The sequence below is a fragment of the Chelon labrosus genome (assembly GCF_963514085.1).
Source record: "Chelon labrosus genome assembly, chromosome: 15".
Lineage (NCBI taxonomy): Eukaryota > Metazoa > Chordata > Actinopteri > Mugiliformes > Mugilidae > Chelon > Chelon labrosus.
The window spans coordinates 22,159,817-22,182,091 of record NC_140348.1 but is presented as its reverse complement, the minus strand read 5'-3'; the positions used below and the strand labels follow the sequence as shown (position 1 = coordinate 22,182,091).

At 40.0% G+C, this 22,275-nt stretch overlaps 1 protein-coding gene across 2 annotated transcripts; it reads right to left on the bottom strand.

The window, feature by feature from the left end:
• Positions 1 to 2,040: 2,040 nt before the first annotated feature.
• Positions 2,041 to 19,083, bottom strand: fam204a (family with sequence similarity 204 member A). 2 transcript variants are annotated; one of them, XM_084561212.1, is made up of 7 exons: positions 18,646 to 19,083; positions 18,241 to 18,325; positions 17,973 to 18,006; positions 17,296 to 17,401; positions 15,613 to 15,702; positions 3,539 to 3,648; positions 2,041 to 3,335 (listed from the first exon to the last, which is right to left on the bottom strand). In XM_084561212.1, exons 1-7 carry the CDS (start codon positions 18,865 to 18,867, stop codon positions 3,284 to 3,286), a joined length of 699 nt encoding a protein of 232 aa, XP_084417338.1. In that variant the 5' UTR covers positions 18,868 to 19,083; the 3' UTR covers positions 2,041 to 3,283. The 2 variants fall into 2 exon arrangements, with proteins under 2 accessions (XP_084417338.1, XP_084417339.1); XM_084561213.1 differs by having other exon boundaries at positions 17,296 to 17,398.
• Positions 19,084 to 22,275: the final 3,192 nt, after the last annotated feature.

Genomic DNA, 22,275 nt, shown 5'->3' with positions numbered 1-22,275 from the left:
GTATGTTTGGAAGTTGTGCAAAATGGCAATATGATGAGTATGAAGTAGTAACAGAAGGAACTAATACATATATATTAGGTGGCATATATACAACGATCAGCCACAACATTATGACCACTGACAGGAGAAGTAATTGCCTTGTGACAATACAGTGTTCTGCTGGGAAACTTTTGGACCTGGCATTCATTGGTGTGGATGTTACTTAGACATGTAGCACCCACCTAGACCAGACCAGGCACCCCCACCCCATAGCAATGACACTCCTTGATGGCAGCAGCCATCCCCAGCAGGATGCAGCCTGACACAGGAACACACAAAAACAGTTTAGGAACAAAAACAACAACAAAAAAAATAATAAAAACATGAAGAACAGCACAAGGTGTTGACCTGGCCTCCAAATTCACTAGATCCCAAACTGATCAAGTATCTGTATCCCTCCCCTCAAAGGCCCCCCATTAACAACATCCTGTTGCCAGACACCACAGGACACCCTCAGAAGGCCTCTGTCCATTCTCTGATGAGTCACAACTATTTTGGAGGCACAAGGGAGACCTACGCAATATTAGGAAGGTGGTCATAATGTTATGCCTGGTTGGTGTATATGGTAGCACCAGAGGTTAATCTGGTTTCTGGCTGCTTCACTTTTGTCTCAGTCCTTTAGCAGTTAAATTGCAACTTGTCTTCTCCATGTTCAACCATGTTCACTATTTCCACACCTCAAAAGTTGTGCATTTATGACTTCTCTCGTTTGGCTCATTTTTATTCGGTGTAACGATGCTACCTAATAATTATGCACACTTTGATTATCTCTTTAAGGCACACGGTACCTCATTTCACCAATATATACATCAGAAAAGGATTAAATCAGAGTTCACATGGTTTGGAGGTGGAAAGTGTGTATAGGAATAGTGATCAGGTCAGATTACCTTAAAACTGATCACACAGTGTGATCTTATTAGTGGGATCTAATGCAGCGGCATAGAATCATTTTCCAACAGGAACTGTAATTAAAAGAGTTGCATTTACATGATAAAACACAACCTTGTAGCTCAAATTTGATGTGAAAGAAACGAACAATAGATAAACAAAGCCACATTCCTCTGAGCTACTCTAGGTGTGAGGCGTTTTGAACGTCGCTGGCTTTTATCAGCAGCATCTCTGAGATCTCTCCTTCGAGTTAATCCTCCTCTTGCAGGCGATAGCAGCGAGTGATAGCGTTACCAGCAACATATGTTCCCTTTCATACGACAGCGGCTTTCCAACCATTTAATGGGATTGTTGTTGTTGGGGTTTTTTAAACCCCGCTTTCCACAACAAACACTTTCCCTAGAAGTGGTTCGACATGTGCCCAAGGAATTTGTCTCCGAGTTTCACAACAAATCAGCCTAGGTCAGGGGCTAAGATTGGCCTCCAGTTACAGACTATTGAAAACAGCTCCTCAACATGACGAGAGGGGGGGCGGAGTGGTGGTGGGGGGGAGTGGATTTTCCAGCTTAAAAGCAGAATCGTCTCTGCTCAAGGCATTATCCTGCGTTCAAAGAGATTAATAAAGTGAGATGCAATTGATACGCCACTGCGCTGCTCTTGGATAACCGTTGGTCATGTTCCCTGACATCTTCTGGCTTTAAGACAACGCGACTTTTACATATGGAAAACACATATTCGGATGCTTTTTTGGCTCTAGATCCTCGCGAGCTCTTCCGCTGAGATGATAAATGTCAGTCAAGAGCAGCTCAAAGAGGACATAAATCTCTCGCTCATCTCCAAAAAAAAAGCTCGAGCCACGTTTATGAAATATGCAGCGGGCCACACCTGCTTCCCGCAAGTCTCTGTAAATAAAACTCGCTCCTAAGCACTTACCCAAAAAACTTTCAAAGGCCCTTAAATTTCCTTTGTCTCGTTAATGAAGCATCTCTGATGTTTCCTCACTCCTCAGTCAAGATATATTTTTCATAGCAGTCATCAAAGTGAAGAAATCCCATGTTGTACTTTGATGTGCTTAACACAGTTTTAACTTGCGTCTCATTACAGAGATAATTAATACTTTAATTAGCACCAATTCTCACCAACTGACAGCGTCTCAGACATGCAGGCATGTGATTCACGACGATCCAAAAAGCTGCTTTTCCTTCATTCACCGTACTTTTTTTTTATGCTCATATCTAGGTTTCTACTTTCTCAGGTGTTTTCTATCATAATTGCCTACAAAGTTTTACTGCTGATATTTTCTTAATTTCTTATTTTTTTCTTTAAGCCTACGCAGCAAAGCTATGAGAATACCACACCTCACCAAGGGACAAAAGTGCCCAAATATGTGCAATGCAAACAACTTAGGTGGATTAATTTTAATTCTCATTACCTTGAAGCAAAGCAATCATTTTCTATGGAGTGTGTGTGCATTATGAGCATGTGTGTAAGCATTATGAATAAAAGTAATTATCTTCCTTATGCTCTCTTTTTTGCATGCTGTTTGCAATTAACACTTTTCCGGAATCTGAATGAGCATTTCAGAAGTGTTGGAGAGGCAAACCGCTGCAGATCAAAAGAAGATCAAAGTGGCGGGCGAGAGGAATCGATGCTTTTTTAGCCGAGTTTACGGACGCAGAAGAGAGAGCTCGACACACACAATGAGTGAGGCGAGCGTGAAGTGCTTCGAGAAACAGCACACGCCTCTTGTTCGGGCTCCGGGAAACAATAGCACGTCTCCCAGCATGGGTGACGGCCAACAGCAAAGCCTCCTGTTTCAAACTCGCAGTTTACGACCGCTCACAACAGTTTACAGCAGCCAAATTTCATTTTCTACTCCCAAATCCTATCGCACATTATCCTGTACATTGCATTAGAGCCCTAATCTTTCCTTTCTCTTCCTCGGAAGAAGAAAGGAGCGCCTTCATGATTAACCCACTTTACAGCAATAAATAAACGCATCATCCAGTAATGTACACCAGATTTAATTTGAAGGGGGGGGAGAAAAAAAAAGGGCCAGAACGCTCAAATCACTGAAATGTAATGAAAAATAACACAATGCAGACACCAATGGGCGCCTTAGGAATTAATTTCAATGCTCCATCATTTTTTTTTTTTCTTCCTCTCTCTTGTGCTCTCTGAATTTGTCTGAGCCAGCTACATCAGTTGTTCCCCCTCACATGCTGCTGATGTCTTCAAAATGTACCAAATAAATAAAAAGAAACACAAACAGTGCAATATATATATAAATATATATAAAAACATCACTTTTATTAACAAAAGAAAATCGTGGTGTTGCTCCTTTCCTCCATGTTTGTCACATGAAGCCCATGTTGCTTTTGGTTTCCCATCGTTTCTTTGCCTCAAACCTGCAACCAAGAAAAAAAAACCACAACATTAAATTACATGAATACATTTGAGCCGTCAACTTCAATCCCTGCATGAGTAGTCACTCAGAGTCCGGCTAATTCAGGCTTCAGCAGCTCTATCTCAACTGTATTTGAACCCGCAGTGTCACACATGGCAGACGCGGTGGCGAACATAAACATGAGGACAGAGACAGACGTCGTACCCCCAGGGTATTTGGTTCTTCCTTTTCTGCGCTGCCCTCAAAGCTTCCTCTTCCTGTTTGCGTTGCACAAAGTCACGGCAATCAGCAGCCTGAGCGATTTTCACAGCCATCTATTTGGAGGCAGACAGAGGAGAGGAACCATTAGAGAATGGAAATCAGTTCCTTTCTGACTGGTGTGTGAGGGCGGGTGCTCTGGTGTCTGTGCTGCCTCCTCCGCAGGCCTACAGCATACCAGTAACCTACCAGCAACTCAAATAAACATCATAAGGAGAAAACCAATCGCATACATAATGCATTGTTTGTTAACAGTTGGATCCTTTAAACTTCAGTTTGCACTACTTCTTCTTCTTCAATAAACACAAATTCTTCTTACGACAGCAGGTCATTTGTTTGGACTAGCCTCTGTTTGGAGCCGCTGGATTGCTTATTATTTGGAGAAACAAGGTAATTGAAAACTGTTGTGCTGTCAACAGCCCCTAGTGAGCAAGGCAAGGCAAGCAGAGGATGAAAACAGTGTTGTGAAAAGTGTGTTAGAGGAAAAAGCTTTTAGACAAAACAGGAGGACGGCTCATCCCAACGACTTCACACTCGACGTGGTTCTTGACTGGATCCCCAGCGATGCACCCTCCAAATATGAAGTAGATCGGTCGTTGAGAAGAACTGAGACACACGAACCCACACACAGAGACTACCCTTTATAGTTTTATCTAACATGGACGTAGTTCTTCTCGCACACACTCTGTCAAAGTACTTGACAAGTTGGTCGTTTCTGGGATGACTCAAGCTTTATTAGGTTGTCTCCACGTTTTCTGTCTCGTCATGATGTTGAGATCGGACGAGAGTTGATTTATCTTCAACTACTATTAATGTCCCTGAAGATATTTGTTCATGACCCTCTGGCTGTATGTTTGGGGTCGATGCCACGCTTCAGAATATATCTGGGCCCCTGCTGACGAATCTAAACGTCTAAGACGCCTAAAACTTTGCACATTTAAGTTCATTTTTAAGAAGAATTGACGAAAACCCAGATTAAACTTTCTGAGATGCGAATACTTGCATGTTCTCTTAGTCTTCCATCACAGCACACTTAATAATGTCACTCTGGGGACATTAGATGAGCATCTTATTATATTTTAGATACCACACGATCAGTTGGAGACAGTACAGTCAGTTTAATAGATAATGAAAAACCCTTCCAAGCTGTTTAACACCCAACATGTTAGAAATACCTCCGTAGTAACACCCAATGAAAGAAAAACACTAAAGAACAGTTGTATCTGGACACATAAATGTCCCACAATTATACCGGTTTACTGTTTTTCCTGTGGGTATTGAAATGTTTCGTTGCTCCATACATTATATGAGCACTGTTTTATTAAAATAATCTGTTATCCCTTTTGTTTTATGTGGGTGTTATAAGAGGAAACACATATTTTAAAGCTCCCGGCTTCTATTTTCTCCCACACGTCGTTTCTTTTAGATTAGATTCTTGTTTAATGTGCAAATGAAATAATCAAACGATGTCAACCATTTTGCCGTGTTTTTGTTTTTTTTCCCCCCTCCCTCCGTCTCAAAAATGTCGCAGTGGCATTTTTCACTTTTCGCTTGTCACCACTGTTTGCAGTAACGCGGGCAAGTCCCCGAGATCACGAGTGAAGAGAATGACCGTGACTGCAAGAGGCAAACATTCAAATCCCAGGGAAGACATGTGTGTATTGTGAAGCAGAATAATCCCAATAACCCCAGCCACGCAGAAGCACGGGAAACAAAGGGAAAAATCCTGCCTCCTCTTTCACTCCTGAGATAGGTTTATTATTCAAGCAAAGGCAAACTTTGATAAACAACTTGGAACAATTTCACCGAACCTTTGGGTAATTCTCTGTAATATTCAGAGTACAATCAGGAGGGGGAAAGAAAGTCTTAAGGTAATGAAGAAATGTGCCACCAGTGTGCCACTTGAAGAAGAAAAAAAAAAAGAAGAAGGACCTGCTGGAGAAAAAAAAAAATGTTTCAATTATAATTAAGTGGGATAAACTTTATTAGAAAGACTGAAACTAAAATATCTCCTAATGCATGCTGGGATTAAGCAGGTCAGAGCGAGCAGGCAGGAAAAATTAAACTCTAAAGGCTTTTTATCACCATATTTCAGGAACCAAGGGTGTAAAATGTTCTAATTTGGGATACATTAAAAGCCATAAAGGTCTTTCAAAAAGATTAATGGTACTTTGCTTGGATTTAAGATAAGGGCTTCGGCTGGCTGCAAGTGCTGGGCTCCGGCTGGGCCCTCAAGGCATTCATCTATACAGTCACTGGAAGATTTGTGAAAGCGTCTGTATAACCTGGAGCGTACATACTATGACAGTTCTCCAGTTCTTTGCCATTTTATAGGTTTAAAATTCCTCAAATCATGTTTTCCTCTTAAGGGGAGTTACAGCGAGTGATTGCTCTACCATTTGCAGCAGATTCGCGAGCAGATAAAACCACTCCAGGGTGTTCCCCGCTCCTCGTTGGGAGTGGTGTAGGTGTTAAACGCTTTTAAAGCGGCTCTGATGCACGCTAGATTACGAACCGCGCGTTTATTAAATTGTTGACAAATCCGAGAGCAACCCTCTGTGTTTGCAAAAAAAAAAAAAAAAAAGGCACATAGGCTCATTCTGGGAGCAAATCAAACGAAACTGCATGATGCTAAATGGTTTCATTTGGAGATTTACAGACAGAGCTTTTTCTTTTTTTTCCCCTACACAAGGATTACCCACATTAACCTGCTCTCCTGTGGGGCTGCATTTGAAATGCAAAAGGTCTTGAAAACACGCCTTCCCCGACATTCCAAAAGAAAAATTAAAACCTACTTTCCATGGCCCTCATTCCCTGTCTTTTAAATTCACAACATAGCCTTTTTCCTACATTTAAAGCATTAAAGGTCTTTAATTTTTCCTTTTTTTTTATCAGTTCAGTCTACTCTCCCTGATTGTCTTTGCTGGGGCTCAACATTAATGTCAACCAAGTTACCTAGGAGACAGAACAGATCAAAGAGACAAAAAAAAAAAAAGCCCTCAAATGTCTGATTAATCAAGCCTGCAAACAGCTTATTTCTTTTAGCCTGCATGCAAGTATGAAAATGAGATTCCGAGAGCAGTACATTGTGCAGATTTGTTCATTCTTATCTGAACAAAGCCAGCGGCAGCTTATTTCATGGATCACTGGCACTGTCAGCGCTGTGGCGCCGAGCAGGTGACGGCTCCTCTTTCTGTGGCGAGAACAAAATTAGCAAAAAGTCGGCACAAATTAGCCTCTCATATTTTCAGTAATATGACATTATTTTTCATTTACTTTTTTGATCCACTTTTCAGGATTTTTTCTTTTTCTTTTTTCTTTTCTCCCCCCCCCCCCCTCCTCCCCTCGCGTGCATCTTAGCGCCAAATCCTTTCACATCAGAGGCTGGTGGAAAAATATAAGAATGGAGGTACAAAGCTGGAATAAAAGCAGGAGACAGGAAACCTTCTGCACTCTTTGTTTACGTGGCTCCTACACGGCAATTCTTCCCACTCCACCACATATTAATATACAATTAGGTGTCCATCACGGGCATGTTTCTGTGCCTTGTTTCTCTCTCTCTCTCTCTCTCTCTCTCTCTCTCTCTCCTGTGTGGCCCGTGCACAGCCCTGCTAAAACAAGCTTTATTCAGAGGATTAATTCTCTGACCTTTAAAGATTTGAAGGCAAAAAAATTCCTCGTGCACAATGCTGGCACTGCAGCAGCAGCAGCAGCAGCAGCTTAAGGCCACTAGGAGGGTTAAGTCAATAGTACCGTTTTCTGTTCATTCATGTTTGGGTCGTCATGGAGATTCAAGTGGAGACCCAAACACGGAGCCTCGACACAATACGATACGGGGCGTAAACTATACACAGGACATACCAAGTCTACCTTAATAACGCTTTCACGCTTTGTTTTCATCCGTCTCTCTGTGTGTGTCTGCTTCATTGCATCATTTCTGGGGCGTTTGGTAAATGAGTAGCGCAGGGATCACAAAAACACTGTGGCAATTAAACAGCAAGTGCAAAAAAAAAAAAAGACAATGGCTGAATGAAAGATGAGGAGAAAAATACGTCTCCATGTGGATAAAGTGTTAAAGCTCCTATTAACAATATGAAATAAATGATGGCTTTAAAGAAGAAATGGCCTTAAACCCATTCATAAATTTCCTATCCAGGAAGCCTCTTCCAATTAAAACGTGTGAGAGGTGGATTAACAAGGGCTATATGGCTTTGCCTCGCTAAATCACCTCCCCGAGCTGCTCTGCTGCATTTGACGTGTAAACGATTAATGACCAGCCTAATTCCCTTATCACACTACCTTAATGCCTAAATAATGTGGCCTTAGTCAACTTTGGAAAGCAGGGCTGTATAAGAAAGGAATGAATATCAGATTAGGCAGCTTGTGTGTTATTTCAGCATAATTTCTGAGGACTGAGGCGGAGGCGGGGGAAGAGAAACGAGGCCCGGCTGAGAAGCCTCAGTGTTGCAGTAACACTGGGGAGGTCAAAGGATCAAGAGGTCAATCAATACCACCCAAACCGCATGAAAAAAGAAGGGAGCAGGGAGATTTATCCAGTTAGTCCATTACTTCTCTAAAGCAAAGTAATAGACTGGAGGAAACACAAAAGATCAAGACCATCAAGCACAGTTTCAGGTGTGTCCACTCAGACCACCAGGGTTAGAAGTGCTATGTCTAACTAATCCACGGATTATTTAGCTGATTAAGTTCTAGTAGCACATAGAGAGGTCTTCAAAATCACAAGATATCTCAACTTAAAGATATTTAACATCATAGACGACAAAGAAACTATTTATTGAGGATCAAAAATTCCTTGTTATTAGTTTTCTGATGCTCAGAAACATACACATGACAAATATAAGTAATTATTTTTTAGAAAAATGCACTTTTTCTGTGTTTTTAAACATTTTACTGCTGTACTTTGGTATAACAGACTTTTATCAGTTATTTCTTTTGGTTTGTACAACGCCAATAAAAGTGATTCTGTCCAATAAAAAGTCAAAACACCAAAATGATTCAGTTTACTATGATTGAAGACAATGAAAAGCAGAAAATGTTAATATATATGGATTAAAGAGGAATTAAATGACCAAAATGGCTAAATTTTAATTATTATTATTACATTGCTTTATAAGACCACCATATATTTTGTATGTAAAACCTTAAAATGCTGAGTTACTAGTAGTTATAGCTGTTAAATGAAGGTAACAGAGTGTGACTGTGCAAAGTACAAAATTGCAAGAAATGGAAAAGATTTAAGTACCTTAAATCTGTAAGTACAGTACTTGAGTTAACGTGTGTGGTTACATTCCTCCACTTACCAAACCAACTATAAGGGTAATGCTGCAGCTCTGCTTGGGAGTTTAATGGCAATTTATCACCTCAACTATGGCTCCTGCATTATATATGTATTGGCAAAATCAGCTCTTCAGTTGAGTCCAACTCTGTAAGGATTGATAATTACGACATAATACGACATTTCTCATAGTCCAAATCTCCTAACGTGCACCTTTATGCTGCTATATTCCTGCAAAAGTTTATTGGTCTTCTTTCGGGGCAGCCTCGTATGAGCTTTGTTGTAATCTTGCCTCCACTTTGACAAACAGAATTACACGGCATGCAAAAAGAAAGCCACTCCAGGGAAGGCAGAGAAGAAGAACAGCCATGTCTCCCATTTTCTTTTCTAGTAATCTGATGCTAGATACACATGACATTGTCATCTTTAGGGAGTAGCTAAAAAAAAAAAAAAAAAAGAAAAGAAAAAGGAAATCTCTGAAAGTTCGCCTGCTTTGTGCACATTCATTATCTCGCCTCTTCTGAGTAGGGTAGGCTTATTAGCAAGCTTTGAACTCACACTTACAATAATATGCCATCAACAGTTTTATAAGCTAATTAGAAAAAACAGTTTAATTAATGAGTGACTGGCAATAAAATGGCAATCATGAAAAAAGAAACCGAGGGTGCTAAGCTTCCACTACCACCAATTAAGGCCTAATTACAAACAAATTATATATGTGTTTTGCTGTGGGCTTTAATTTAAAAAAAAAAAATGGCTTTAATTAATAGAGAAAACATGCTAATTAATTAAACAGCACACAAATCTACATTGAAAAGTATGCTTTGTCTATCAAGTAATTAATGAAATACAATAATCCAAATGAGATTCCCAGGCATTTGATAAAAGCTTAGTACCCATTTCAAAATCCATTTCAAAATTAATGGGCGAAAATTTAATGTGAGCCATCCAGAGATACAATAAAAGTTCATTCAGTGATAAATTGCTTATGCTGAAGGAAAAATGAACAAAGAGGAGAGTTTCCCTGAACTCTCTGCGAGGTGGCCTGGGGGTGGGAGGGGTGGGGGGGCTTGCAAGGGAGACAGAGTCAGACTCCTTCTCTGATGTGGGGCGGGGAAAGAAGTCAGAATCTGATAAAGCCCAGTTTCCACAAAAGCCCTGCTCATTAATTTTTTGATTACAAACACGGGGCATGGCAGGGAGAAGGTGGCGAGAAGAAAAAAGGTGTTAAATAACATGAATATCATGAAACACTCTTAGTTCAGCTCTTTGTCTCAACTAAGCCACCATGTCTCCTCTGACAAAATGCCGCGCCACCTTTGTTTCACAGCATTTTAAGCGAGGCGTTCCAAAGGGTAGATTTCAAGGACAGTGGGGCTTTTCCTTTCAGCTGCTGCCTCTATTGAAATACGAGCTAGAACATAATGAGGGATATTATAACCATCCAGCATGTTCAAAAGCTACAGAAACATAAATGGCTCCGGTTAATACATATTCATGTGTCTTATTAATGTATGATCCAACTATTAGGAGGGACGGATCTTTAAACAATTTCGACTAATCGGGTTAATCTTGCTCAAAATGTCATCTAAAGAGCGGTCCTTCCCGAGTACAGAAAGACACTGGTCATAAATGAGGCCATATTAGGATGATATTAGGGCTTTAGCTGAGCCAGGAGGTTGAAGGCAATCAGCTAAATGAATGGACAATGCTATGAATACAACTATGAGGTCAACCTATTGAGGGAAACCTCCACTGGATTTGAAAGCACTAACGAGGGCTAAGCTTGAGTGAGCTGTGTGAAGGACTCTGCACTAGCATGGTAGACAATGTGTAATGTTTACATCTAGTAGCAATCCTCATGGCATAAAACTGTTAGATAGCATAGAGTACATGCTTCTTTGTTTTGGGGGACATTTGCAGGTCTGTTTCTTCTTTCCCACTTTCATTAATTTTTAATATTCTTTAGCTCCTGGCAATCACAAAATGAACTTGACGTCCCCCTTTTTGTGCCCAGACTATAGAGAGTTTCTGTTTTGAAGTGGCAATGCCACTCTAATAGATGTGATGAGTGCTATGGGGGGGGCGACTGTATGCTTTAACACGGCATGACGGTCAAGAAACATACCCACTTACTGTATATAGAGAGCTGCTACTAACTGACAGTTTCAAAAATATTTATGTGGCTCTGTTTTATACATTAAAATTTTCATTTTAGCGTTAAATTAAATACTAAAACTATAAAAGTACTGCATGTAAGCAGGTTTTTGGAGTTGACTCTTATTGCTTTGATTTAGGAAACAAGGAGCATTATATGTTCAGTACTAAACTTTCCTTGAAAACGATAATCCATATTTAAAAAATCCTTTAGTTTATATCAACTTTTTGATATAATGAATTGTTAAAATTGATGCAGATTGATGCTGTTGGTGGTTTAAATCAAAGTAATCTTATTCTGCATGTGTGATACAGGAGCGGTCACATATGGTGTTCCACAGGGATCAATCCTAGGACCCTTACTCTTCCCACTAGGGCTGAGTATCTCTAGTAATCTTGCATACAACTTCGCTTTTGTCCAGCTCTTGTCTGTTGCCATTATTTTTAAATCCAAAAATACTCCCACACATCAGCTTTCAGGCCTAAGGGTTAGAGCTCCTGTCACGTTTAGGATCTCCCTCACACATGGACTTATCTCATTGCGTAGTCTCTCGAAATGTGTCGTTCAAAGCCAGGCTTGTGAGATAACAAGGAGATTTCTAACGAGCAATTTATGAATCGTTATCGGCTCTTTTAAGTTAAGATAGATTTGGACAGATTTTTCTAAACCCAGTTCCTGCTGTATACTATGTATGCTGACGATTCTACATTTACGTTACATTTCACTACATTTGACCTACCATAGCTATTTTATATATGCTAGAAACAATAAGCAAACCAAACCATATTTCTTGATGTCAGCTGCAGTGAATTTATGCTTAATGTAGTCTTAGTAACTGACATGAATGTTTTACTTTATCCAAACATTCAGTTAATTTTTTTGGCTTCAAACAGTGCCAAGGAATCTAAAAACTTCCTGAAACTACAAACTACACAACAGATAACTGACAAACTTAACCAAGACTTCATCAGCTGTCAGCTTTTACCACTACCTCACTGACCAGGAATAGCTGAAACAAATCAATCTGTCAAATATGAGCTGCTGGATGCTATCAAGCCTCCTGACAGGCTTTGAGCGGTTTATACTAAATGTGTCAGTCGCTCCATGTTAGGCTAATTACAGAATTAATTAGCCCGTGTGCAACTTGCTGCAGAGTAAAATAATGTAGTAATCAAAGGACCCAGTCTCCGTAATTGGAGGACTTGCACCTTTTAATCTACTGAACTACTAGGACTACGTTCAAGGCTAGAAGCTTCTTACACTATTCTGTGCCTTTTTAAGCTTGTGAAAAAAAAAATAAATCTAAATGTGCTGAGGGGGATCAACAGACATCTTTAAGAGGAGAAGAAACCCTATCTGCATAGTTTAAAGGAATACATTAGGGAGCTTTGTCTAAGCAATGTCGACGTTAATAATATTTTATTACCTAAATGGAGGGGGGGTTTCTTTGCGCCATTTTGGGGGCGTTAAGACTTTCACTTAAAAAACTAAGCATGTCTTCATGAATTAATCTAAAACAAAGACTTTCAGCCTTAGGAAATATTTAAAAACTGTAATGAGAATAAAAAAAAAAAAAACAACCTGCAATATCCAAGCAGCGTGTCTCAGAAGTTTGACAGATGAAAGAGCGCATATCTCAGAATTTGGAAGGAGCCTTCAAAACAGGGTTTTACCAAATTGTTTTAATGTTCAGATAAAAAAAAAAAAAAGAAAGAAAGTAGAGCAAATGGAAATCATTAATTGATTTGAGGGAGCTTAAAACAGAAGAAACAAACATTTTTTGTGTTATAAAAGGAGGGCTTCTGACAGCAAGCTCTCTATCTTCCCTCCATTTCCCTTTGCTTTGAGGAGATAAGTGGGAATCCGTTAGATTGAGGATGAAAATACACTGAAACATTGTCATCCAACATGTACCGGCATTTTCTTTACAAAACAATGCCTAGAGGGACAAACAGGCCTCTTTAGTTCTTCACAGCTGTCGCAATGCTTTTGCATTTTTTGCGAAGAAAACCTGTTCCTATTCTTCCAGTGAAAAGCCTGCCACAATAATGTCTTGGTGTTATGACCGTAAACAAATTAAACATCTAAGCCATGCCGTACCAAATGAGCCACTCAATTATAACCTTGAAATTGATTCTGGCCACAGTGGAGATTATTGATCCTCTAAATGTTTGTCACAGTGCTCCTGTCAAAAGTGAACAGGAGCGCTGTAAACAAACATGTTGGTCTTAATGCTATCTGCATTACAAGCTGCATCATTTAAGGTTTACAATAATCCTTTCTGATTCGGAGTCTTTCAAACTTTTTTTCCTGCCTCTTCTTTTTCTCCTCTTTTCTAGAGGCTTTAAGCAGGAACCGCCTTTATGTTTTATTCAAAAGAGAAAAAAAAGTAAACAAGCACAACTTTTGCATCACCTCGATTTCAGGCATTTCCAAAAAAAAAACAAAAAAAACACACAAAACGGTCAATTCCTTACTTCCTTGAAATGAAGTTATCACCGCTAAACAATGAGCTGCGGCTGCCAGACTGCTGTCACGTCCCATCACGGTTCTGGCAAGACACAAGGCAGGTGCCAGGGAGGCGAGAACCTCAGCTCAGGCTAAAACCAATCCACCAGCGCTCTAAGAGGCTTTCTGAAAGTACGGCGCAGATGCCACTCACAAGAGCTTTCATTTAACTCCCCCATATTTGACCACTCTGCTGGCAGTTAGGATGATAATATAAAAAGGGCTCCGATGCCACACACTAATGTCTATTACGCACCAGAGATACCCGGCCACGTACAGTATGTAATGCCAATTTAATAGTACAACTGCTTATTTCGTTTTTTTTTAAACAAGGAAGCTTGTTGTAGGAGCCCACTTAGTCATTTAAGAAGGGGAGGTTTGTCATGAAAAGATCTCTTTTGGACAAAAATCTAGTTCAGATTTTGATCAGACGTTTTTTTTATGATGTCTGATTTATAGGCGCAGTTTTATTGCTTCAAAAATTCATTCATTCATCTTCTGTAACCGCTTGTTCCTGTTAAGGGTCGCGGGTGTCTGCTGGAGCCTATCCTAGCTGTCATCGGGCGAGAGGCGGGGGTACACCCTGGACAGGTCGCCAGTCTATCACAGGGCCAACACAGAGAGACAGACAACCATTCACACTCACATTCACACCTACGGCCAATTTAGAGTCACCAATTAACCTAAGAACCATGTCTTTGGACAGTGGGAGGAAGCTGGAGTACCCGGAGAGAACCCACGCAGACACAGGGAGAACATGCATACTCCGTGTTCAAATGCCCATGGATTCAAACCCGGGACCTTCTCGCTGTGAGGCATCAGTGCTAACCACCTCGCCACTGTGCCACGCTTGCCTCAAAAAGTAAAACATACATTTTTCTCTCATACAGTGTTACGTGACTCATTTTTAACTCTCAACTGGATGTGAACTCTCTAAAAAGATTAAAAAAAATACATATATAAACATCATAACATAAAAAGAGAAGTTACCTACAACTCTGAGGTGAATTTTGGTGAGAAACGTCCAATCACATCGCTTGTAGCAGTTGCCAGGCAACCATGGGAAACGTTAGGTAACCTTCCCTAACGTTTCCTGTCTTTGTGCTAAGCTATTTTTTTCTGGCTGCTGGCTCTAGCTTCATATTGAGCATACTGACATGAGAATGGTCAACATGTGTATTCATTTCAACTGTATTTTTTCATATATGATGGTTTTGGAAGAATTTAGAAGTTCTGGCACCATGCTTTTGTTCAAAACTGCAATGACAAAGCCAGCTCTGACTGGCTTGTTGTCCAGAGCAATGGTGGCTTGTGGGTATCGTAGTAGCTGTAGTAGAGCTTAAACATGTAAGTTCATGGCATTATATAGTAGATTTCTGTGTTTTCATGTTGTGCCAAACTGAGGATAGCAATAAAAGAAAAAAATTACATGTTTTCGGAACCAGTGGCCCTCCTACTTTGCAACTCTACCGAAATCCTCGACCGAGCCTGCAGTGTGTTCCGTCCTTGTGCCGCTAATATGAAATGAGAAAGCTTATGTGACGCTTTAAGCATCATGCATCATAAAACAAAGAAGTTTAACTTTGATGCTCAAAGTGCGGCAATTCCCCCGGTGGAGGAGTAACACTGCAGCTGTATGTCTTTTTAACCACAATTATATGTGTGTGTAGGCTACATTTTATGCTAAATTAGTTTCAAACCACTTGATCCTTGATGCCTGCCAAGGCGGTTAGTTACAAAACTTCAGGCACTGCATTTAGGGACATGTACACTTCAAAGGTATGAAACTCTTACCTGGAGAATGATTTAACAGTTGGCTTGAAAGCAATGTACCCTTCATTAAAAAGCAGAGCCAAAAGTCCTTTAGACACTGCAGCACTTCAAAACTAAGGGGAGGGCTTTCCATTAACTCAATGGAAAAGGGCTGCAGGACTGAATGGTGGATGTCTGCGTGTGTTTTTGTTCCTCTATGTCTTTGCAGCAGAAATGGCCACGGATCCATTAGCCTGATTTGTCACAGCGGGAGCACCCCAAAGATCTCTTATCAGCACAACGTACCTCTCGAGTGGCGAGTCTGTCGCTCATCTCCTCCGCCTTTGCAATGTCCCCTTCAGCTATGGCCCTCTCTATGCTCTTTTCTAGGCCGGACTGCAGAAGAGGGGAGAAAAAAATTCAGATTTCTTTTTCTTTTTTTTTTTTGAAATAGGGGTAGAGAGAAAAAAAAAAAATCAAAGAGTAACTTCAAAAGTCCCCAGGGCCTTATTTTTAATATGATTGCCATTACTACAAATATGTAGATTTCGCTTCACAAATGAAAACCTTTTTGATTGGATATTAGTGGGGAAATCTTAGAAATGCTACAGGAGATTACCAAACATAAATGTGACTCTTTAATTACACATTTCCATTACAGTCCTAAGCAGAGAGGGGGGGTGCGGAGAAGCCCCCCCGGTTACTGATGGCAAGACAGTTCTGCTGTGACGAGACTATCTGAGGAAGCCGAGCACCAGATTTCTTCAGCCCCCAAAATTTCATCATGGTTAAAAAAAAAAAAAAAACATACACTGGAAAGAGGCTGTAATTATTAATGTGTCTCCTCTGATGTATTGTTGACTAACTGTAAAAGCAGAGACATATTAAAAAAAGCAGAATAAGTCTAAACTTTCTCTGTAACTCTGCTGTTTTTAGACGACTTAATATAGTCTTATAGTTCTGCTTAGACTGTATACTGACACTGATACAACCCAAGTTGTGATCTCAATTATCATCTACCGTTTCTCACAAACAAAACTGACAGACCATCAGCATTCATGACAAGGAGTGCGTTCAAGGTGAAGAAACTCTGTAAGCAGATGAATAATAACGAGTGGCAGCTATGATATAGTTTTTCCCACAAATTACCGTGTGAAAGACTTGCCAGAATTAAAAAAATATATATTTTTATATTAATTACAAGGATCTGCATTTGAGGGATGAAGGAGCCCCCTCATTATGTTGATGTGACAAGTTCTATTTCATTCAGCTTGTTAATTATTTCTTTTATCCCTTTTATAGTTGCCCTTTTGAAAATGAGGCTAAAATCAGCAAAAACTCAATTTTATGCTACTCTGAGATAAATTAAGCACAAAATACTCCAAAATAATCATTAAATGGATTTCAAATTGAAATGAGAACAGTTCCCATTCACTGGGTCACTTATAATGTTCATCAAGCTTGCAAATATTTTGCTTCATCGGCAATTTGAGAGCCTTTGCATAAAATGTTTAAGTGTTGAAATGTTTTCAAATGGAATAAAGTTTAGTTTTCTTTTTTTTTTTTAATAATGAATTCTTCAGAAATAGTAGCACATGGTCTGAGCATTAATTTAAATGTTTCCTCTGCAATCACAGCGTCTGTTTCAGGTACTCTAACCCTCACTTTTGTCGTGCAACATTTAGATTTTCATTAGGTTTTGGCAGGAAAAAAAAAAAGAAGCTACATTTCATTTTAATCTTAACGACACTTGGAAGGAGATTCACCCTAATCTTATCACTAAACGTAGCTGAACATAATCCCTAATATTCTTCTCAGAGTCAGGTTGCGCTACCAAAGGGATTCTCCTAATCCATATGTCATATCATATAAAACAATGAGGAGATACAGTGGCACCGGAACACAAAGCATGTGAAGGTGTTACTAACAGCTACGACAGACGCTGCATTAAACCCCCGGAAGATAAGTTGGAAGGGCAGTCTTTGTTACCTTCGGAGGTGGCTTGGAACATGCTGGGGGATGAAATCGATCATTTACACCGAAATACTGCTTGAGCTCATCCCAGGGCTTCTCCTGCTCCTCTTGACGTTCTCTGCTGACAGAAAGAAATGTCTGTTAATGTTCAGTACATGTAGACAAGGTTTACAGTAAACCAGACTATACTCACTGGTTCTACTCAGTGTCCATGCTTTAACTAGACTCCATTTCTATTATTATGCTGACATCAGAGTAGATTAGTTTATTTTTTTATACTGCATGTCATGTAGACTTTTGTCAAGGAGATTACTGGTGTCACAGGTTATTCCCAGCATAACACAGGCTCCAACCACATGGATTATTTTTTCTACAAATCACATACAATGTTTATTAAAAACAACAATTTACCAAAGCATACAACTTGTTAGGTGGGCACTAGATCCTAAACATGCTTTCCTTATGTACAAATTCTAAGACTCTGTCTTGTGTGGTGCATTTATGTGTTGGTGTGAAGATCCATTAGAAACAATTTCAAAGCCGCTTGCACTCAATTTGTTTTCCTTGCATCCTTGCAGTCAACACGTCTGACTGCACATCCACTACTAATAGTTGCAAACAGCTTGCTTATTTTTAGACAGCTGTGGTGTTGCATAACGTCTCCTGAAGGGGACATTGCGACCTGTTGGTACCTTGTCTCTGTCGGTGGCTCCTGGCTTTCAGGTGCTGTTATAAAAGACATAAAAGACAAGAGTTAAAGGTTTGTTGGCAACAACTAAACACAAGTTTGCACCAGGTTACACCATAAAATAATGGTCTTAGTCTCTATCATGACAATGGTGAGCACTGTATATCTTTTCATGGTTTTAGTTTCAAATATTGATTCAAATAATTAGTTTTACTGGAAAACAAGTTGAAACAATATCCAGCTGTGAATATCTACTGTAGTGTCACTGCTACCTTTCTTACGGTGTCTTCTTTTCCTTCTTCTGGGCTCCTTTGTCACCTTGATCTCGTCTTTCTTCTTCCGTAGATCCTGGAATTTCTTTTTACACAGACAAACAAACTTCATTAACAATACCACAACCCTTGATCAACAGTATTACTGCTCCACATACTCAGTGCTGTCAAATACTACACATAGTTTAGCTAGCAGACATCAAACCCGTCCATTAATCACTTAAAATTTGCTGTTAGCTCAAGTTTACGCAGTGCTGGGGACACTATAGACATGGTAGATGTCAGTGATGTTACTTTGACAGTTACCTTTACTTCTACAGACCACATGAGCATCACAACTGATGTAGCTAGCCAGCAGCTCACAGGCTGAACGCTGAGAGTGTACGGTGCACCAAAACAACATACCTGCCACATTTCCTGGGATATACCAGGCAAACTGCTTGTCGGAGAATCATTGTCTGCATCACTGGCAGTGTGAGTCGACTGTGTCTCCACCACCGAGCTCAAACTCTCAGCAGAAGCTTTTCCATTCTCCCTCTTCTCCTCTACATCTTCCTGCTTATCCTCCTCGTCATCGGAACTGAGATCGTCTTCGGTTACACCTTTGGGCAAGAGTCCGCTGTACATGCCGACTCAGTACTTAACATTCATTACACTGTAAATAATCATCGAGTTACTTTAAAAAAACGGTCAGGAAACGGTAAACTACAAATTTTGACAACAGTTTCGGAGCGGTCTCTCATTTCCGGGTAAACAATGTGACGTTTCTAGCTGGAAGCCACTCATTGGCTGATAGCTGGCAGCGGTGAGCACATTGTCCAATCAGAACTGCGTTAGCAAAAGCTAAACAGCAGAGCACGAGGACTACAACCAAAGCTCCTATTGGTTGTTGTGGTAACAGCAACGGTTGACAACTCTAAGGTTAATTTTAGCCTAAGTTTTTGGCTAACCTGGCGTTTTCTATGCGTATTTTTTCGGGTATTGTGACACTTTTGAGTCTGAATAGACATGTAAAGCGTATTTAAGGAGTTACAGCGGTCTAAACTAGCCTTTTTTTTAGGTAGTAAAGTCAAGAGCAAGCTTGCTGCGGACCATTTCTAATTGAGGTGAGCCGGGCTACTGACAGGTCCGCGAATTACCAAGAATCGTTCAAATGTTAACCTATATTTGTGCCATGTTCTCTGCGAGATAAGCTTCCTTCTATGACCAATGGTTCGCAATTTGCTCAAAGTGCTGTGGGCATTACATTATTATTAGAATGATTAGCATGCAAATCTTGTATAGCCGCTGGCGTTGGCACAGGCATCTACCCTTAAATTGCTCTTTCACACTCATTCACATTAGGCTTTTCTTTTGGCTGCATCTTATTGCGAGGCCCATAATATTCATAAATTGTAGCCTGTATTTTGTGCACCATATAAAATGTCGTGTAAAGGGTGAGACCTATAACACTAATGTATATATTAAAAGGTCATTACATAGACTGAGGTAAGTTGGACACTGAAAATTAGGTAAGTAAGGTAGGTAAGAGGAATAATTTCACTTTAACCCCTAGTATTGTATGTTATAGTTTAATAGTTTAATTTTTCTGTGACTTACTGTTCTTTTCAGCTTCAGAAATGTATGTAAGCATATATAATACTGTGTAAAAAATATACACTAGTATCAGCAATGACCACAGTTCAGTTGGTTCCTCACAGGGAAGCATTGTATCGTCCTGAGGGACAAAAGACATCCTCAACCTGTCTGTGGAGCAGGACAGAGACAGCAGCCGGATTTTGTTCAAGGTCCTTGCTTCTGCCGCCGATGTCAGGGACTCCAGCTCTGCCCCCCTGCCACGGAGCCCGCCCTCTGTATCAGTTTGTCCAGGTACACTAGTGAAAACCTGATATGCGTACGTAGCTTCATGACTGCACTAATGTTCAGTTTATGTTGAAAATGTGTAAAAAAAGGTGTTGATTCAGCTATGTGATCATTTTGGAGGATGTAGTTCGTGGCGCCGTTAAACAGGACTGAGTTAAATGTGTTTCTGTTATTATGGCCTACCCCTCTGACTAATATGGGGTTGCCAAAATAATAAAAAATAGTATTACAAACCAGTTTCCGAAATGAAAACAGCTCCCAGTTATTTAAAACAAATGCCGAATGCCATAACCTTCATGAAGCTAAGATTTAGTGCAGGGCTGTTACATTAGAATGCACTTGTTTTCACTAGTGTGCCTAATGAACTGGCAAGTGAGTGTATATTAAGTGTAAAGTCTTTATTTAAGCCCATAGTGTTGAAACAACTTGCCCATTAAATCTGCTAATTCATAATGTTTAATGTTAGTTAAATAATCATTCATTTAATTATTAGTAAATGAAGCCTTTTGGGACTAAACAAGCTGTTTGAAAACATAATATGGGGCTTTAGGAATGTACTTTATAATGTTCATGGAGCCTGTCCCAGCTGTCATCGTGTGAGAGGCGGGGTACACCCTGGACAGGTCGCCAGTCTCTGTATAATGTTATAAATTATTGATACCGAGCCAAGTCTTTTGGCCCAAATGTTAATACAAATAAAAACCTGGAGCCCTTGCTCTCTCCTTGACCTTCGCTGTAGCCCAATACCAGAGATTTACGCAGTTAGTTTTTGCGAAAAAAACACGGGCGCATATTAAAGTTGGCTTATAAAGCTTATGCTATATTGAATGTCATCTCGAACATGTACAATCTCTTATCTCATCCTCTGAAATATGCAACCATTAACTGGTATCACTCACTCAGCATTATAGTGTTTTTTTAATTACATGTGTGACAAGTTGATGAGCACATCAGCGTCTGAAGGTAAATGAGAGTCACAAAGCCCCGTTAATGCTAAACAATTTTGGCAATGCAGGTCTGAATCATTTCCTTATTGATTACTAGACTTTGTGTTCTATTTCACACTTGAATTAATGTCTCTGAGCTTTCCCACCATCCACCTCTCTCTTTCTCGCCCCCTTTCCCTCTTCCTCTACGTCGCTCCCTCTCTCCCTGGCATGTGCTCCAGTTCATTATTTCTGTCATTTCTTGGTAATTTGGAGTTGGCTGTTTAAAAACTTAGAGCCTCTTATTAAGTTTTGGCCACGGCGGATAAGAGGCAGGACTGTAAGAGCACAGAGATAAACTAATCATCTTAAAACCCTAATTATTAGTATCTTACTGTGACAGACTGTTTTTTGCGAGCCGGCCAAATTGAGCCTCAAATGAGGAAAGGCATATCTGCGGAAGTGGTAATAATTTTAAGTCATCTCGATCTGGCTTGGTGTGGCAGAATTCGTTAGTGCAGATTAGCACTGTGTGTACAAAGTAAATGAGATATCTAATAGCAAACGTGGAGGTCTGGGGACTCTTAATTTCCTCCCCAGTATAAGGGATGATGTTAAGAGGTGATTATATATATTTTAACACTGTGACATCCGCTACATAGATTTGTTTGCTCCTTTACCAAGTAGTTACACTAAACAGTTTCACTAAACTGTTGACCTCTCACCGCCTTTTGAATTTTAGCTGAGGAAAGGTGATAAAAATGAACCCCAAATCAGATTACACTGTGTTACTCAGATGCAGAGGCACGCTGCTTCTTTTTTTTTTTATGGTGAGGACATGAAGGAAGTTAATTATGTGTGTAAGTAGAAGGTTGGGGGAAAAATAATAAGATTACAAAGAATAATTTGCTGATATAATTACACCAAAATTGGGTACACACAATCGTAAAATACATGTATTGCTTGACCTGGGTTAGCCAGTGAAATAAATCCTCCTTCTATAGCCTTTGTTAATTTGTTTTTATCATCTCCAAGTGGTGTTTGTGCAGGCAGTTCAATTTGCATGTGTAATTCCACTGTGCAAATTGACAACAAGTAGATAATTCGAGGAAATAGGCTGGTTGCAGGCCCCTGCTATCTTCCCGAGCCTATTCATTTTGAGGAACCGCTGAGGCATGAAACTCATACATCAACTATTTCCTGACAACGCTTAGGCTTATTGTCCCCTAAAATGTCATTACAGCCA

What these genes read in the sequence shown, in the direction of transcription:
- fam204a (XM_084561212.1), bottom strand. Translation starts at nt 18,867, where the DNA reads ATGTACAGCGGACTCTTGCCCAAAGGTGTAACCGAAGACGATCTCAGT. An exon ending in TATCCCAGGAAATGTGGCAG is followed by an intron (nt 18,326 to 18,645) that starts GTATGTTGTTTT and finishes CTGTGTAAAAAG; the next exon opens with AAATTCCAGGATCTACGGAA. An exon ending in ACAGACTCGCCACTCGAGAG is followed by an intron (nt 3,649 to 15,612) that starts GTACGTTGTGCT and finishes GCCTCCAAATAG; the next exon opens with ATGGCTGTGAAAATCGCTCA.